The 17,158-nt window shown below is 38.6% G+C and overlaps 1 protein-coding gene across 3 annotated transcripts in view; it reads left to right on the plus strand.

Moving 5' to 3' along the window:
• UVRAG (UV radiation resistance associated) overlaps positions 1 to 17,158 on the plus strand; it is a 305,917-nt gene that overhangs the window by 38,736 nt on the left and 250,023 nt on the right. For all 3 annotated transcript variants that reach the window (XM_046685391.1, XM_046685392.1, XM_046685393.1), the window contains one exon: positions 11,410 to 11,571. In XM_046685391.1, the coding sequence (XP_046541347.1) occupies positions 11,410 to 11,571 (162 nt within the window). The remainder of the gene's footprint in view (positions 1 to 11,409; positions 11,572 to 17,158) is intronic.

Raw genomic sequence — 17,158 nt, forward strand, 5'->3', positions numbered from 1 at the left:
TAGGGCCATCATATAAGATCTTTCTACTTATTATTTTTGGCAATGGCATTGTTCAGTTAGAAATCTGAAAGTGTCCTATTTTTGATGATGTGTACACTAGATAATTGCATAAATGGCTCAATTTATTGGGCCATGTTGGGAAATAGAAAAGCTTTATGGTAATGATAATGTCCTTTTAGTGGTCCGAGACCATAGTGGATTTGACTCCTCTTTACTCTTTCAGCCTCGTCTCCTAATATTTTCCCTCACTCATTGTGTTCCAGGCATACCTCGTTTTTTCAGTGCTTCAAACGTGCCAAGCTTGTCTTCTTCCTCATGCCTAGAACCCTTGTTTCCCTGGTTCTTTATTTGGCTGACGATTCCTTTGAGGTCTCAGCTATGTCATTGCAGCTAGGCTTTCTGTGACTAGTCTATCTAAGTAGTCCCCTTTCCCCTAGTCACACCCTTGTTCACATTGCCCGTTTTATTTTCTTTAGGGCATTCCTCACTATCGGAAACTCTTGTTCACTATTTGTTTGTGTTTATTATCTGTCTCCCACCTACCAGAGTGAAAGTTCCCTGAGAGCAGAGACCTTGCCAGTCTTGTTCACCACTGAAACCCTAGCGTCTAGAATAGTATAGATGCTCAGTGAATATTTGTTAGATGACTAAATGGATATCAGTAATGTGTTATATTTACAGAATCCTTTTACATATAATATCCCGTTTTGATCCTTAGAACAACCTGTAAGGCTAGATGGGATAGATCTTAAGAAACTGATATCCAGAGAGGGCCAACAACTTTTGTAGTCACATAACCACAAAACTAGAACCCCAGTCCTTAGACCTTCTGCCTTCAAGTCTCTGCTTCTCTTTCCTCTTCATCAAGCTATCTTCTAAATGCCTCTAAAATATCATAATAGATTTGGATCCTAGGCCAGACGAGTTCCCTGGGCCCATCTCTTCAGAGCCTCAGTCACCAGTAAAGTTCTTGTTCTACATACCTTAACTGATTCATGGGAAGTGACTGGCGCCATGCCTGACACGTAGTGGCTATTGGGTAAATGATAGTTTCTCCTCCTCTTCTGGTTCAGGTGGCAACAGAAGTGAGAGCCGGGTGAGTGGAGGTTTAGGGAGCAGACAGAGGAGAACGTCGCCTTCGTTTATCTCCCCCCTTTTCTGTAGGCAGAACTCTAGTTGGGCTGGTTCTGCAGCGTCCCGTTACTTTGTTCCGGGTTTGCGTGGGAACGGAAGCTGTGATGCAGTGGGCCTTCAGCGTGGGGTCAACATTAGTGCTGTTGTATTTACCTGATAGTCACTCGACTTCCAAATCCATGTTTCTAAACATCATCTCTGAATATTAACTCCTGTCTTCAACTCCTTTTGTCTCCTATCTTCAGTTGTTTCTGAACCATCTATGAAGTGTGACATCGTCATCCCTGATGTACTTGAGCTGAACAGTGTAGAAAAGGGAGAGGATTGGACAAAAAGACTTCCTAGGTCCTTTCAACTTACAGTTTGTTCTGTAATTGTTTCCTTAGTATACGTATATCCTTACAACATTTGCTTGCATAGTAATTGTTCATGAACATTTCATCTCCCAAAGCAGACGAAAGTTCCTGGAGGTCAGAGACTGCCCGAAGATCTTTCTGGCCCTCTAGCTCCCAGTGTACTTCTCTTATTGGGTAGTTGTTTGGTAAATGTTGATTTGTCTGTATTTCCTTTTAGGATATTCTTTGAGATTATGATGTTTTGGCAAGGATTGTTTTTTGTTTCTTTGATAACTTACTAAAGGTTTAATAAACCTCAATTTGGGGCTGGCCCCCTGGCCGAGTGGTTAAGTTTGCGTGCTCTGCTTTGGCAGCCCAGGGTTTCACCGGTTCGGATCCTGGGCATGGACATGGCACTGCTCATCAGGCCATGCTGAGGTGGCATCCCACATAGCACAACCAGAAGCACCTACAACTAGAATATGCAACTATGTACTGGGGGGGGGGCGGTGGTTGGAGAGAAGAAAGAAAAAAAAAATTGACAACAGATGTTAGCTCAGGTGCCAATCTTTGAAAAAATAAATCAATAAATCTCAATTCATTTTTTATTTTCTTTTTGAAAGGACTCTTTTTTCTTAGCTTTTTGCTAAATCATTGTGACTGGTTCAGATTAATGGCCATTGGACACCACAGGAATCAGCAGTCCTCAGCGAATATGCACATTGTTACCTCTCTTCGTACTGTCTCTGAAGAACCGCAGATGAGCAGCATTTGTTGGTTTCTTCCCTGCTTAGGTGTTTGTTATTCTTAAGCTGTTGTGATGTTTGCTGAATAGTGGTTTAAATGTTTTTATTCCTACTGGTTACCATTGTGCTTGGCACACAGAAGGCACTCAGCAAATGTTTCTTAACGAGTGGACTCTTTCGTAAATGTATTTATTGACTGACTTCTAATTAGCTATTAAAGGCTTAGGCAAAGTAATACGTTATTTGTAGCTAAAGCTTTGGGTAAATTTCCACTCTAGTGAACTAAGTTGGGCTCTCGTGACCTTGTGAATATTCTATTTTACTCCTGTAACTTTAAGGCTTCGACTGTTTCTCTTAGTGTTATATTCTGAGCTTGGTCCTCAGAGCAGAGTAGCTGGTTTTGCCACTCTGATGTCAGAGGAAAAAAATATATATCCTAATCCAAGTTGTCAGTTGTAAGACTTTATGTTCACCAAGAAAAAATAAATATTTCTAATTAAACAGAAACACAGGGCCTTGGCAGTAGTCCTGTGTGAGCTATGATTCAGTCTTACCAGCCTCTTTTTACTTTGAAATTCATTTCACCCGTTCCAAGGTGTTTGTTTGGGTATCTTTCCTTCCCTCAGATGCATTGCTTGCCCTGTGATAGGGAATCTTTTGTATGTATCTCAGCAATAAAATATTAATCAGTCCCCTCAATTTGTGGGAATTTCCTTAAGTCCTGTAAAGAAGATGGATGACATTATTTCTCTGTTGACAGATATTTGCTTTTCTAATACCAAGTTCATGCCTTGTTGCTGTGTTTCTGTGCTTTTCTACTGACACGAACTTAATAGTTCTCAGTGACGTTTCCCGTACATCCAGAAGCATTTATAGCTCCTAAGTGTACAGTTTGATACATTGTCTCAAATTGAGTACACCTGTGTAACCAGCATCCAGGTCAAACAACAGAGTATTGTCAGTGTCCTGGGAGCCCCCTCATGCCCTCTTCAGTTACTACTCCTCTCCTGACTTTTAACACCATAAAGTAATTTTACGTGTTTTTGAGCTTTATAGAAACAAAATCATACAGTACACACTCTTTTGAGTCTGACTTCCATGTCTTGACTTTACATTGTAAGAGTCATTCGTATTGTGGGGCATATTTGTAGTTTGTTTTTGCTCTATAGTATTCCATTGTCTGAATACACCAGAATTTATCCATTCTTCTGCTGACGGGGCGTTTGGTTAGTTTCCAGTTTTGAGCAAATATGAATAGTGCTCCTATGAATATTCCTGTATATCTTTTGGTTGAACATAATGTATGTATGCATTTCTGTTGGGTGTACATCTAGGAGTGGACTTTCTGGGAATATGCATATGATCACATTTAATATATATTGCTGAACAGTTTTCCAAAATTATTGTTTTATTTACACTCTGCCCAGCAGTTTATGAGAGTTCTGGTTACTCTACATTGTTGTGAACAACTGGTATTTTTTTAATCTTTTGAATTTGAATTTTTGATAGCTATTATGTATGGGACTTTTTTTTGTTTCAATCTGAATCAAGAGAGATATTTTAAGTGGCAGTTAAATTTAGCACATGTGGTGCCAACAATGTATCTAACTTGAAAGAATTGATATTGAGACCAGCAATTTTTAAGGTTGTGCATGTAGAAACAGTGACACCTGATGACTGCCACCTGGTGGTCAAAGATTGTAGGACCTCATTGATTTTAACATTCCTGAAATCAGAATTCATCTTACAGTGTGAAGCAAAGTGCATGTTAGAATTGATGAGAAATCGGAATATGTTGTTAAATGGTAATAAATACAATGTAGTAAGATAAAGCAGGAAAAGGGAGGATCTGGCAGGGGTGTTTGCTTGTTTTTTTCTCTGGTAGTCATGTAGAGGATATGATTTGAGCAGACACCTGAAAGAAGTGAGGGAACAAACTATGCGTCTGTGTGGGAGAAGACTGTTCTAGGCCAAGAAACAGGAAAGTACAAAGGCAGGAGTGTGCTTGAGGTTTTCAAGAAATGGCTAAGAAGTGGAGTGAGCAGGGGTGGATTGGGATTTTGCTTGGCAAGTATGACGAAGACAGGGGCAAGGGGATTGAGGAGCAGGGCAGCAGAGGAGCTGGGAAAATAGGAGATGATAGCCACGGGCTGGATGGCATGAGAGTCAGATTTTGGAAGGGATACTGTTACAGGTCACAGAATATTAGGAGCATCTGGTGGACAAGAACCCCCACTTACTCATTTTTCTCTATTCTAATGAGCCGAGTGTAATGCTCTACCCAGAGAAGTCTCATAAGTGTCTGTCGCATTGAGTAACAAGAATAATCCACCTTTGACAGGCCAGGTAGTGAAGATGTGTCTCCAAGTTATATGTCAGTCCTGGTTTCTTCTCAGATATATTTGGTATGGAATAATTACTGGGGAATGTCTAATTCAGCTTTAATGTCTCTGGCTTCAGCTAGCCATACCCTCCAAACCACTTATTAGATTTTGGGAACTTTTTCTTTTGGTTCAGGAAGAGGTTAGATTCTTAGTGATTGAAGGGTCATCGGTATTAACTGAAATGATTGGAGCAATAAGAATGAAAGTAACTAAGTTCTCTAAAGTTGATTTTGTACATACTGGAAGTAAAGACGAATTGTAATGAACCCGCATGTACCCATATTTAACAGTTATAAAGTTAATCATTAGATATTTTTACAAAAAGGGAGTTTTTAACTATTAGGAAATTAAAAATCTCATGTTGGGAGTAAGAAAAGTGATAGCTAGTTCCTGTGTGTTTCTTTAATAAATAAGAGATACCGATTATTAAGTACTCACATGTGATTCAAGTGGCGTGTTGGATGCATTATGTACATTGTTTCTCATCCTGGTAACAGTGCTGCAAGGTGTTGAGGCAGATAACCAACAACCATTCCATAGGTAAGGGAGAGGAAGTTAATTTTACTTGAGCCAGGTTGAGAACTATAATTCGAGAAGGCATTCTCCACAAAGGAAGAAAGTGTTCTGGAAAAGTATGGTTTTCAGTACAGTTTTATACCTTTTTAGAACAAAGAACGGACATACCCAGGATACATATTCCTCAGTTTCAAAGAGACGCTCAGTTGCACATTAGCAGGTCCACATGACCCTGATGTCCGGGAAAGGAAACTTATCTTCTGGAGTACTGGTACGGGTGTTACTGATACTGGTACTGGTGGTAGGAAAGGAAGTATGTGTCCTTATCTTCAAAGTGAGCATTCTTTCACTTTGAGATAATGTTTAATGCGTTTACTTTAATGTTTGATAGGCCATAAGTCAGGTTTCTTTTTAGTTCAGGCTGAGTCAGGTTTAAACCAGAATAGCCACCCCGTATACCTCAATATGTGAACATTTCTTGTCCAAGGAAAGAGATATGCCTGTTTTACTGGTGAGGAAACGGAGGTTAAGACAGGCTGAGGAACTTGCTCTAGGCCGTAAAGCTAGCGCTGACTGGTAGAACCGATGTTCAGGAGCCCCGCTCTTTCACAGCATCCTGCTGCTTCCCTTGTGTCACACTTCCTTCAGCTGATCATGTCTGCTAGAGGTCCACTGGAGGTTGGTGATGGGCCTTACAATTAAATAAACAAAATTTTAGAGCCTGTATTTTTAGGGAAAGCATGTGACATAATTATCAGAACCATAAACTTCTGTTGGAATTGTGACTGCCTGAGCTGTTTTTAAACCTTTGGGAAAAAACTGAACTGAGCAGTACAAATACTTATTTATGAGTTAACTGGCTTGAGTGATTCTCAAACCGAGTTTATGTTTCAGCTGAATTGTGACCCAGTGAATTAACCTTTCCTCTCTGTGGGTGTGTGCATGTGAGTAGGGAGTTGGCTCCTCTTGCTTGAGCCGAGTTATGTTGCCCTGTGTTAAACTGCTTCATCTTCAAGGTGTTCCAGCTTCTGTCTGCTCAGCTACACGGTTTGGAGGGAGACTAAGATAGCTGACACATGCGTTTGTAGTACCGGGGAAGAACAGGATTCTACGAAAACCTGTAGGAGTATTATTTAGTTTGGGAGAGGGTGGTTAGGAAGGGTTTCTAACAATAAGTAATTCCTAAGTTGAGACATGAAGGCTGAAGAGATGTGAGTGACACAGGGGAAAGAGAGTTTATTGGGCTGAGGAATAACTCCTACTTATAAATTCAGCACGTGATTCCTGAGAGTTATCATGTGTGTTTCGAGAAAGTTGGAATAACTTTTATGAATTCTCAGTTGTTGCTTGTGATCATACATTTATTATTGAGTGATAAGCACAGTGATAGCTAGTTTGTGTGTGTTTTGAAATTTTTCAGTACGTGTGTTTGTTTAATAAATAAGGGAGATCAATTGAGCAGTTGTTGAGCGGTGTTATAGATAAGTTGTCCTGGTAATAAATAATAATTTTAGATTCTCTTGTGGGTGGTTAGCAGGCAGTCAAAGCTGTAATATCCCGATAAATATCCTGGTATTCTGCCACTGTACTTTTGGTGAATACGGTATAGGTCCTTAGATGATGTTAGTGTTTGAATCATTTGTTCTGTCTGGAAAATGGGCTGATGTGTACAGGTTAAATATAAATAAAAATCATCTGGGTGTTTACAGTAACATTATTGGGCAACAATGTCTTTAACTGTGTGGCGGACTGTATCTGCCTGTTTCTGAATGTACCAACTCAGAAATTAGTGCTCACTGTCTGGCAGCTATTTTATACAAGTGTAAAAGAAGGTCATTGTACTGAGAAGATTGACAGTAGCTCTATTGTACTAATGCTGTATTGGCTTAGAAAGGAAAGCCAGGTCATCTGTTCAACCACATGAAATGACTTCAAAAGGCTACCTACCCCTCCAAAGGTTTTTAATTTCTTGTAGAATGAAGTATTTACAAATAGTTAATACAACTGCTCCCCAAATCGTCCCTCCCCCCATGCAAACGTGGCCTTTCAGATGCACTCACCAAGCCTTCCCTTTTTTCACTTTGAAAAGGGGTGGTTATTTCATGCTTTTTACGGTGCTTTGTCACTCTGAGAGTGAGAATCTGCAATTATACTGTCCATCTCATATTCTAGAGCACGTGTACTTCTGTTGAGAGGTGATCTTACACATAGGCATAGAAATAAGTGTTCCTTACACATAGAGATAAACTCCTTACGCACTAGGAATAATTGTCTGCCTTTTCAGGAGGTGTAATTCGAAGGCCTGGAAGGCCCTCCGACTCTTAGGCTTTAGGGCCTCAAACTGCGTCATGAGGAGACGCCTTCATTTGATTCATCTCTGCAGGCATCTCCTTGTAAGATGTATCTTTTCCGTTATTGGGTCTTCTAAAAATTAGTTTTATTCCTTTTTTTTTTGGTTCTTGGTGAGGAAGATTGGCCCTGTTGATGGACATTAGGTGTTTCTGTATCTTGGCTGTTGTGAACAATTCTGCAGTGAGCATGGGAGTCTATATATTTCTGAGATACTGATTTCATTTCCTTTGGATAAGTAACTGGAACTGAAATTGCTAGATCATATGGTAGTTCCATTTTTAATTTTTTTAGTAACCTCCATACTGTTTTCAGTTGTCATGTTGCTTTATTCTCCGTCAGTCTAGAACAGTTCTTTAGCCTTTTTTCGTGGTGTTTTTGACTTCAACATTTAAAACTATACAGGCCAGTTATTTTATAGACTGTCCTTCACTTTGTTTTCTGATGTTGCCTCATGATTTGATTCAAGTTATGCATTTTGGCAGGAAAACCGTAGAAGTAATGCTATATCCTTTTCAGTGATTTGCTGTAGGAGGCAGTTCTCGTTGGCTTCTCCCAATATTGATGTTAACTTTGATCACTGGATTAAGGTGGGGCCTGTCAGATTGCTCCACTGTGAAGTTACAATTTTTCCTTTTACAATTAATAAGTGATTTGTGGGGCAGATACTTTGAGACTTTGTATATATCCTACTTCTCAACACATGCTTGCTCACCAGTTTTAGCATCCATTGATGATTTTCTAACTCCGATCATTTCTTTTATATTTATTAGTTGGCATTCTAACTTTACTTTAATCTCCCATTTATTAGTTATTTATTAATTTATATCATTATGAACTCATAGGTTCTTCTTTTATTCGGTGGCTTATAATCCATTACTGTTATTACTAACTTTGCTTAAATTACGCCACGTTTGGTTAATGAGATCCCTGTAAATTGGTATCCTTTTGATATGTCCCCATCATTCTTTGAGTGCTTCCTTACTTTCTGGCACAGGGTGTTCCAGACTCATTTTCTACTTTCCCAGCTGCAGCCCTGGAATAAGCCTTTTCCTCAAAGAAGTGGTTCCTTTTAGTGAAAATGCTAAAAAGGCAGCAAGATCTGGGCATGCTTGTTGTTACTGGGGTGCTCATTCCTTGTAGATTTTCTTAGGGTACTGAGCTAGGAAACGCTCCCCCCCCATAGCTGTTGCTCTGTCTTTTAAAACCCATATGTCCATACCAATATCTCCAATTTCAGTCCAACTGGACTTTCAGTTGGTTTGTGGCTCCATTCCCCAACAGTGAGAAACTTGGCTCCCACTGTCCTCAGAATGTTCACTCATTCACTCACGCTTAGAATGTACAGCAGGTGGCTTCAGAAATGCCAACCCTTATCACTACAAAAAGCAGACCTATGCACTAGAGTTTAATATTTATTTATGGGGTTTCTATTAAGAAAGTAGAACTTATGTACAGTGAAATGCATAAATTTTGAAACTCAAACTCAGTTTTCTGAGTTTCTTTTTTGTTTGCTGAGGAAGATTCACCCTGAGCTAACATCTGTGCCAGTCTTCCTCTATTTGTATGTAGGTCGCTGCAAAAGCATGGCCACTGATGAGTGGTGTAGGTCTGCACCTGGGAGTCAAACCTGGGCTGCTGAAGCGGCGCACGCCAAACTGAACCACTAGGCCACGGGGCTGGCCCCAGTTTGCTGAGTTTTGATGAATGCATATATGCTTGTCAAGATGTAGACATTTCCCATCATTCCAGAAAGTTCCCTTGTGCTCAATCCCTCCCCCAACAAGAGGAAACCATTTTTCACCACAGATTAGTTTTGCCTCTTTTAGAACTTCCTATAAATGGAATCATTATACAGTGTGTATATGTATAAAGTATATAATGTGTATATAAAATATCCTTATTTTTTCATATTCTATTTTAGATTCTTTCTTTGCCTTTTTAGCTGCACTCTTTGCGTTCATTTTTAAATTGTTGCTCTGGGGATTATTGTATGCACTCAACTATTTCGTGTAAAATGGAAGAACCTGGAGAGAGTATAGTTCCAGTTATCCACCTTCTGTCGTTTGTGCTGTTACTTTCATGTGTGTGACCTGGACGTAGATTATAAACCCTCTGTACAGTTATAGTTTTTGCTTTAAACAGTCATATATGATATAAAGAAAATAGGATAAGAAAAACATAGTCTTCTCTGTTTACTCGATATTTACCATTGCTGGGCTCTTCATTCCTTCTTATAGATCCAGGTTTCTGTCAGGTGTCGTTTCCCTTCAGCTTGAAGAACTTCTTTTAGCGTTTCTTGTAGTACAGGTCTGCATAATTATTCCTAGACTTTAATGCTCATGTTCATATTTAAATGAAACTTTACCCCTGTTTAGCAGGGCCGCTAAAACAGTAATAATGGGATAGAGTCTGGGGGTCGTAGAAGAATGGAATTCTGTTGATCTTAGGTTGAAATTCTTGGATGACTGGAATTTAGTTTTGATATGATCCAGAATCAAACTGATTTCCATAAATGTGCTTACTAAATGTCATTACTATCCTATTCAGTAGTCTTTGAGAGTCCTCAGATCCATATCAGTTAATTGGACATTAATTCACTCATTCAGCAAATATTTACTGAGCACACCAGGTACTTTTGGAGCTTTGGGGAGTCTTGTGGTAAACAAGTCAGGCAATGTTCCTGTCTATCAGAGCTTTTATTTTAGTGGAAGGAAATCAGACAATAAAAGTATCAAAATATAAGTGAAAAAGATAGATCAGACATAAGTGCTATGAAACTGGAAGTCATGTCTCTTCTCCTGAAACTTCAACAACCAGCCCGAAAAAACACATACATCAGTGTATCCCCTGAAACAAAAACACGCTACTCTGTTCTCTTCTCCCATTTGGTCAGGGAAAAACTGCCGCAAAACCAAGAACAGTTACCTTTATATGAGGAGCCTTTGATTCACTGATTTATGTAATGTGAAAATTGCTAATTTAATAAGATTGATTATCGTTACATTCAGCAATAAAAGCCCTAACATTTAATATGGGGGAAATAAATGAAGGTAATTGATGCATTGTAGTTCATGTCTATTGATGTTATTAAAGCTTCTTAACATTTTCAATTTTCAGAGACTGTTTCAACCATCTGGATGATTCTCAATGAAAAGTTACTTCAGAGCATAAAGTTGACCGTGTCATCTTAACCTTAAAACATTTCAGTGGCCCCACATCTTGTACAGAGTAAAGGACTGCCTCCTTGGGAAGGCATGAAAGATCCTTCAGTTTAGTCCATTGTTGATCTCTCCAGCTTTGTGTCCTGCCTCTCTGTGTGACGTGCTGCGCAGTTGTCTTAGCTCCCTGCCCACACCTTGCTGTTTCACGCCTCGGAGCCCTTGTTTGTTAGGTTCCCAGTTGCCTAGAACTCGTTATTTTAAACTGGTGGTGAAATCCTATCTGTCCTTTAAAAGTCGAGTTTCACAGCCTCTGTGGTCTTTCCCCTGTTCCATCAAAGTTTATTATTCCCTCCTGTCCCACCGTGTAACCTTTTGCATAGTTCTGTTGTTGAACTTTTCACGGAACAACGTAATTATTTAAATAGATATTTGAATCCAGCAATAAGTTGAAGGTACTTTAAGGGCATTGTTTCTGTGGTGGTTCTTAATAATTGTGTATTAAGTGTTGAATAAGTAAATGAAATACCTTATGAAGCCATATTAATGAGAGATTAGAATGTATCCTCCTTCTAATGACTATAATAAATAAGCAGAGAAATTCAGAAGTACCGTTATCACCCCGTCATGTTAATTGGAATGTCTTCTCGGTTCACTTAAGTTTGCAATTTAATGTATTTATGAGGTCTTTTGGTTTTTATAAACAAAGTGATTTACAACCTAACTGAAATAACTGTAAACAAGTTGGAGTCTTCGTAAAGCATGGTTTCATTTCTATCAACAGAATCCAACGTGGCGGAGTCTCGACTTTGGAATAATGCCGGACCGTCTTGATACATCCGTGTCTTGTTTCGTGGTGAAGATATGGGGTGGAAAGGAGGACGTCTACCAGCTCTTGATTGAGTGGAAAGTCTGTTTGGATGGGCTGAAATACTTGGGTCAGCAGGTAATTTTCAGACTGTAGTTTTGAGTAGTTGTCTTCTCTAAATTCTGTTGGTGCTTCTAATTCTACATTTCCTGTTATGAAGAGAGAGCTTTTATGATTGTTTACTTAATTATAGAAATTTGAGTCATTGCCAAGTTTAAAAAGTAACCTTTAACTGAAGAAACTTATGAAGAAGTGCCCTAAGCTGATAATTTAAGAGGATTTTTTTTCATAGGAAGAGCGTGCTTTCTTATAGCATTCTGCTGCTTCTGTCGTACTGGATGTTCTCCCCTAGAATCTGAAAATTAAGTTGAAAATAAGGAACATGCTTTTAAACACTTCTCTTAAGGTGCAGTTGAGTTGGGTTATTGCAGGAATAAGAAGAGCTGCTGTTCACTGGGCACAAGGATGACAGATGCCTGGCTTCCATACCCCTTCCCGTTCCCCATGAGTGATGGAGCTCACTAGTCCTAGCACTCTTCCAGCTAAGCTCAGAAGTAGCTCCCTAATCCTTTTCAACACAGTGTTCCAGGACCCAGCTAGCGATAATCAGAATTGTATATGAAATGAGACCTCTTTGCCATCCCCAGACATAGGTCATTACGATTAATGTTTATAGCGACCTTGTGAAGGTTGATATTACGCCCTTATTTTCCAGATGGGAAAATTGAGCCTCCAGGAGCTTAAGAAACTGCTCAAGGTCATACTGCTAGGTGGACTTGGACCTAAATCTAGGCCTGGTGACTTAAAAGCTCACTGCCTTGTGCTCTGCCGCACTGGTGTATACATGCAGCCTTGTGCTCTGCCGCGCTGGTGCGCATGCAGTCTGTGGTAGCCACTCACCCACCTTGGACTGAGTGCCATTTCTATTTGGTGATTCCTGTGGGACTGCTGTTAAAGGCAACCCTAAAATGTTAGTCGTCTCTACAGACAACATTGATGTTCCTTAATATTTACTCAGTTATACTTTCTGATGTATTTCTTTTAAAGAAACAATTTAATGTTGTTGATATTATTTCTTTATGTATTCTGGATATCAGTCAGTCCTTTATAAGTATTTTCCAATGATTTTCTGCCAGTCTGTGGCTTATCTTTTCATTTTTTAAAGTGTCATTCAAAGAACAGAAGTTTTTAAATGTTGATTGAATCCACTATATCAGTTTTTTCTTTTATGTTTCGTGCTTTTTGTGTCTTATCCAAGACATCTTTGCCTAACCCAAGATCACAAAGATTTTCTTGTGTGAAATTCTTCTAGAAGTTTATAGTTTCACATTTATGTCTGGGATCCGTTTTGAATTAACTTTTATGTGAAGAGCGAGGTTCATTGTTTTGCAGATGGATGAACATTTGTTCCTGTACTCTTTGTTGTAGAGGCTATTATTTCTCTATTGAATTACCTTTTGGCTTTGTTGAAAATCAGTTGTTGAAAATCATTTGTGTGGATCTGTTTCTGGACTCTGTTCTATTTCATTGATCTATGTGTCTGTCCTTATACCAATACCACATTATCTTGATTATTGTAGTTTTCTATAGTCTTGAATTCATGTAATATGAATTCTCCAACTTTGTTCTTTTTTCAAAATTCTTCTGGCCGTTCTAGGTCTTTTGCTTTTGTGTACACACTTTGGAATTAGTTTGTCAACTTCTACAAAAGTCCTGCTTGATTTTTATAGGTGTTGAATCTAAGAAAATTTGGGGGACGATTGACTCTTGATAGTATCGAGTGTTTCAGTCTACAGACATGCTATATCTCTCCAATCATGAAAATCTTCTTTGATCTCACTCATCAATTATTTGTAATTTTCAGCTTACGGATCTGGCACATATTTTGTTAGATTTGGACCTACAGGTTTCATGTTTTTTGATGCTAATTCAAATGATATTCCTTTAAAAAATATTCCTATTTCCAATTTTTGTTCCTAGTATATAGAAACATTTCTGTGTTGAGTTTGTATTCTATGACCTTGTTAAGCTTGTTTATTAGATGTAGTAAGTTTTTTTGTGGATTTCTTTGTAGATTTCTATGTAGGCAATCATGCTCTCTATGAACACATGGTTTAATTTTTTCCTTTCTCATGTGTATGTCTTTTTCTTATTTCACTGATTAAGACCTCAGTACAGTGTTGAGTAAGAAGTGAGAAGAGTGGACATCCCCGTTTTGTTGCTGTTCTTGGGGGAAAGCATTCAGTCTTTCGCTATTAAATGTAATGTCAGCTGTAAATTTTGTGACATTTTATCAGGTTGAGAAAGTTTCCTTTCATTCACGGTAGGTTTGATTAGCTAGTATTTTGTTAAGGCTTCTTTCATCTATGTCCCTGGGGGATATTGGTCCGTACTTTTCTTGCAGTGTCCTTGTCTGGTTTAGTATCAGAGTACTGCTGCTCGTAAAATGGATTGGGAAGTGTTTACTCTTCCTGTATTATCTGAAGGAATTGGGTAGAGTTATTATTTATTCCACAGATGTTTGACAGGATTCTTCAGTGAAGCCATCTGGGTGTTAAGATTTCTTTGTGGGAAAGTTTAAAAGTGTGACTTCAATTACTTTATTAGATAGATATAGGGCTATTGAGATTATCTGTGTCGTCTTAAATGAGCTTTGATTGTTGTCTTCCAAAGAATTTGTTGATTTTACCTAAGATTTGAAATTTATTGGTATAAAATTTTCTACAGTATTACCATGTCCTTTTAATGTATGTAGGATATATAATGATCCTTTCCTCTTTCATTCTTGCTATTTCTGTCTTCTCTTTTTTTCTTGATCACTCTGACTAGAGATTTATTAATTTTTATCAGTTTTTCAAAGAAGTAGTGTTTGGTTTCATTGATTCCTCTTATAATTTTCAATTTCATTGATTTCGGCTTTTTTCCTTGTGTGTTTTTTCTTTTGCTTGCTTTGGGTTTAATTTGCTCTTCTTTGCTAGTTTCTTGAGGTAGGGTCTTAGATTACTGATTTGAGACTTCTTTTTTCTAAAATAAGCATTTAATAAATTTTCCTCTAAGCATTAACTTTAGCTGTGACCCACAAATTTTGATATTGCATTTTCATTTTCATTTGGTTCAAAATATTTTCTGATTTCCCTTTTACGTCTTCTTGACCCAAGGATTATTTAGAGGTGTGTGGTTTAATTTTCAAACATTTATGGATTTTTCAGATGTCCTTATTTTGTTGATTTCTCCTTTAATTCTGTTGAGTTTAGAGAAAATAGTTTGTATGATTTCAGTCCTTTAAGTTTTTTGAGATTTATTTTATGGCCTAGAATAGGTGGTCTGTCTTGGTCAGTGTTTCACGTATGTGATGTGTGTTCTGCTGTTATTGAATGGAATATTTTAAAAATGTCAATTGGGCTAAGTTGGTTGATAGTCCTGAGTGAATTTTGAATGATAGTTTGGAATTAGCTGGAGGAGAATGATGGGGATAGGCACAAACTATGACATAACACAGCATGATCTGATCCATTCATTTTTAGATGAGGAAACAAGGGCCCAGAGTGGCGATGCAACTAGTCTGGACTCACATACTTGTGTTAGAGCTACAGTTGGAACCCAATTTCCTGAACAGCCTTTAGAGATAATAGATTTAATCAGGGTGTTTTCCCCAGAAGTCATGAATTAAGCTGGTCTTGACTTGGATATTGATGACAGAGGGGCAGAGGGGTTTGAAAATAGCTTTGTTCCAGGTGGGAATTGGGAGAATTTGTTGGTGTTGCTTACGTGGGGCATGTATGGTGAAAGAAGTTCTTGTCCTTAGTTTAAGTGGTTAGAACTTTGTATTAATGACAACAGCAACTTTAAACCCTTTTCGTGTTTGGGTGTCTTTTTATATTTACACAGTCATTCTACATGAGCACAGTGACCGGGGCCTTTTGAAGATCATGTGAGCAGGTGTTGTTATTTTCCTCAGTATTTAAATGAGAAAACAGAAGCTCAGAGATGGAGTGATTTGCTCAAGGTCACACAGTGATTGGTGGATTTTAGGCTATTGCTTGTTCCCTTGCTAAGACTGTATTATTCATTTCACCAGCTCTAATCAGTTGTCTTAAAAAGTGTGCCCTTTTTCATAAAGGGATCAAAATATGAGGTTGTGGTTGGATTAACAGAGACCGTGTTCTGTAATCTCCATAGTAAGATTCTAACACAGTTATTGTTGGGTCAGTAATCTATAATTCATGAGTAGAGGGTGGTATATATCCACACTTCTTACTAGCGTAATTCAGCAGTTCCGAGATGTACATGGTAGTGTGGAATATGATGCAGCCTGTTGTGTTAAGCACGTTTTCCTTTTTCTGGATTAGTGAGGAGCAAAGGGATCTTTCTGAGCTTTATGGTTGCCTGATTCTGATACATGATTAGATTTTTTCCCCCAGTATTGTTCATGTCTAACTTCCAAAAGGGCTTTCATGTCCACTTACCTCATTTCATCTTTATGACACCCCTGTAAGATGGAGCAAGGGGTGTTTCTGCTTTTGGCTGATGAGGGAATTAAAGCATGGACCATTCCCATTAAGTAACTACTGTATGTCGGGTAGAGTGCTGGTCACTAGAGTGTACCATAAGGATAAACAGGTCAGAGTTCCTTATGAAACAGCTGGAGTCGAAATTAGAACCCAGACCGCTTGATGTTTTTTTAGCCCAATGTCTTTTCAAGCACTGGAATCAAATTGTCTCCTGTTTTTCAACAAACTATTTTAATGTGCATCTTCATGAGGCTTATGCTGTGAGAACTTCACCTTCCTGTAAGATTTGCTCCTGCCCATAGTGCCACCCACCCCCTTCTTTAATGGGATATTTTCTTAATTTTAGTAATACCTATTCTTTGTGGACACTGAAAATTTTGAAAAGCACAGAGAAGAGAATAAGAAAATTATGTGTAATTGTCTTGCCCAGCTACAACCATTGTTAATATTTTGATGCATATGATTTTAATCTTCCCCGCCCCCGGTGTATACGTTTATAAAATATTTTATGCAGAGGCCGGCCCCGTGGCCGACTGGTTAAGTTTGCCCGCTCTGCTTTGGCAGCCCAGGGTTTTGCCGGTTTGGATCCTGGGTGCGGACGTGGCACCGCTCATAGGGCCACGTTGAGGTGGAGTCCCACATGCCACAGCTAGAGGGACCCTCAGCTAAAATATGCAACTATGTACTGGGGGGATTCGGGGAGAAAAGCACACACACACACACAAAATTTTATGTTTGTAAAATTTTGGGTCACTTCTAATATTGAAACTGATTTCATAATGTTTTTCCTTTTCTCTCATAAAATGAAATACTTCCTGAGATTGATATGAGTTTACTATTACAGACTCATCTTTTGGTATTGTATTCAGTTAAGTAGATGATGTAGGTAAACAGGGAGAGTATGATTAATTTTGCTTTAGTAATAGATGTAGGAGGTATGGAAGTCAGATAAATGTTCACAGGAATTTTGCTGCTGTTGGCTTTGGCCTGTCTGTCTCTGGCGACAGAAAGAAGAGATGGAATAGTCTATTCTGGCAGTCCTTCTTGTCTTTCCCCCATTTGAACCCTTGTGTTAACACTTCACTGTAGAAACAATTAAAAGATTTTTTAGCCAACAGCTCTTTCTGATCAAGTAACTAAATCTATTTTTATGT

This window comes from Equus quagga, chromosome 14 (assembly GCF_021613505.1).
Source record: "Equus quagga isolate Etosha38 chromosome 14, UCLA_HA_Equagga_1.0, whole genome shotgun sequence".
Taxonomy (NCBI): domain Eukaryota; kingdom Metazoa; phylum Chordata; class Mammalia; order Perissodactyla; family Equidae; genus Equus; species Equus quagga.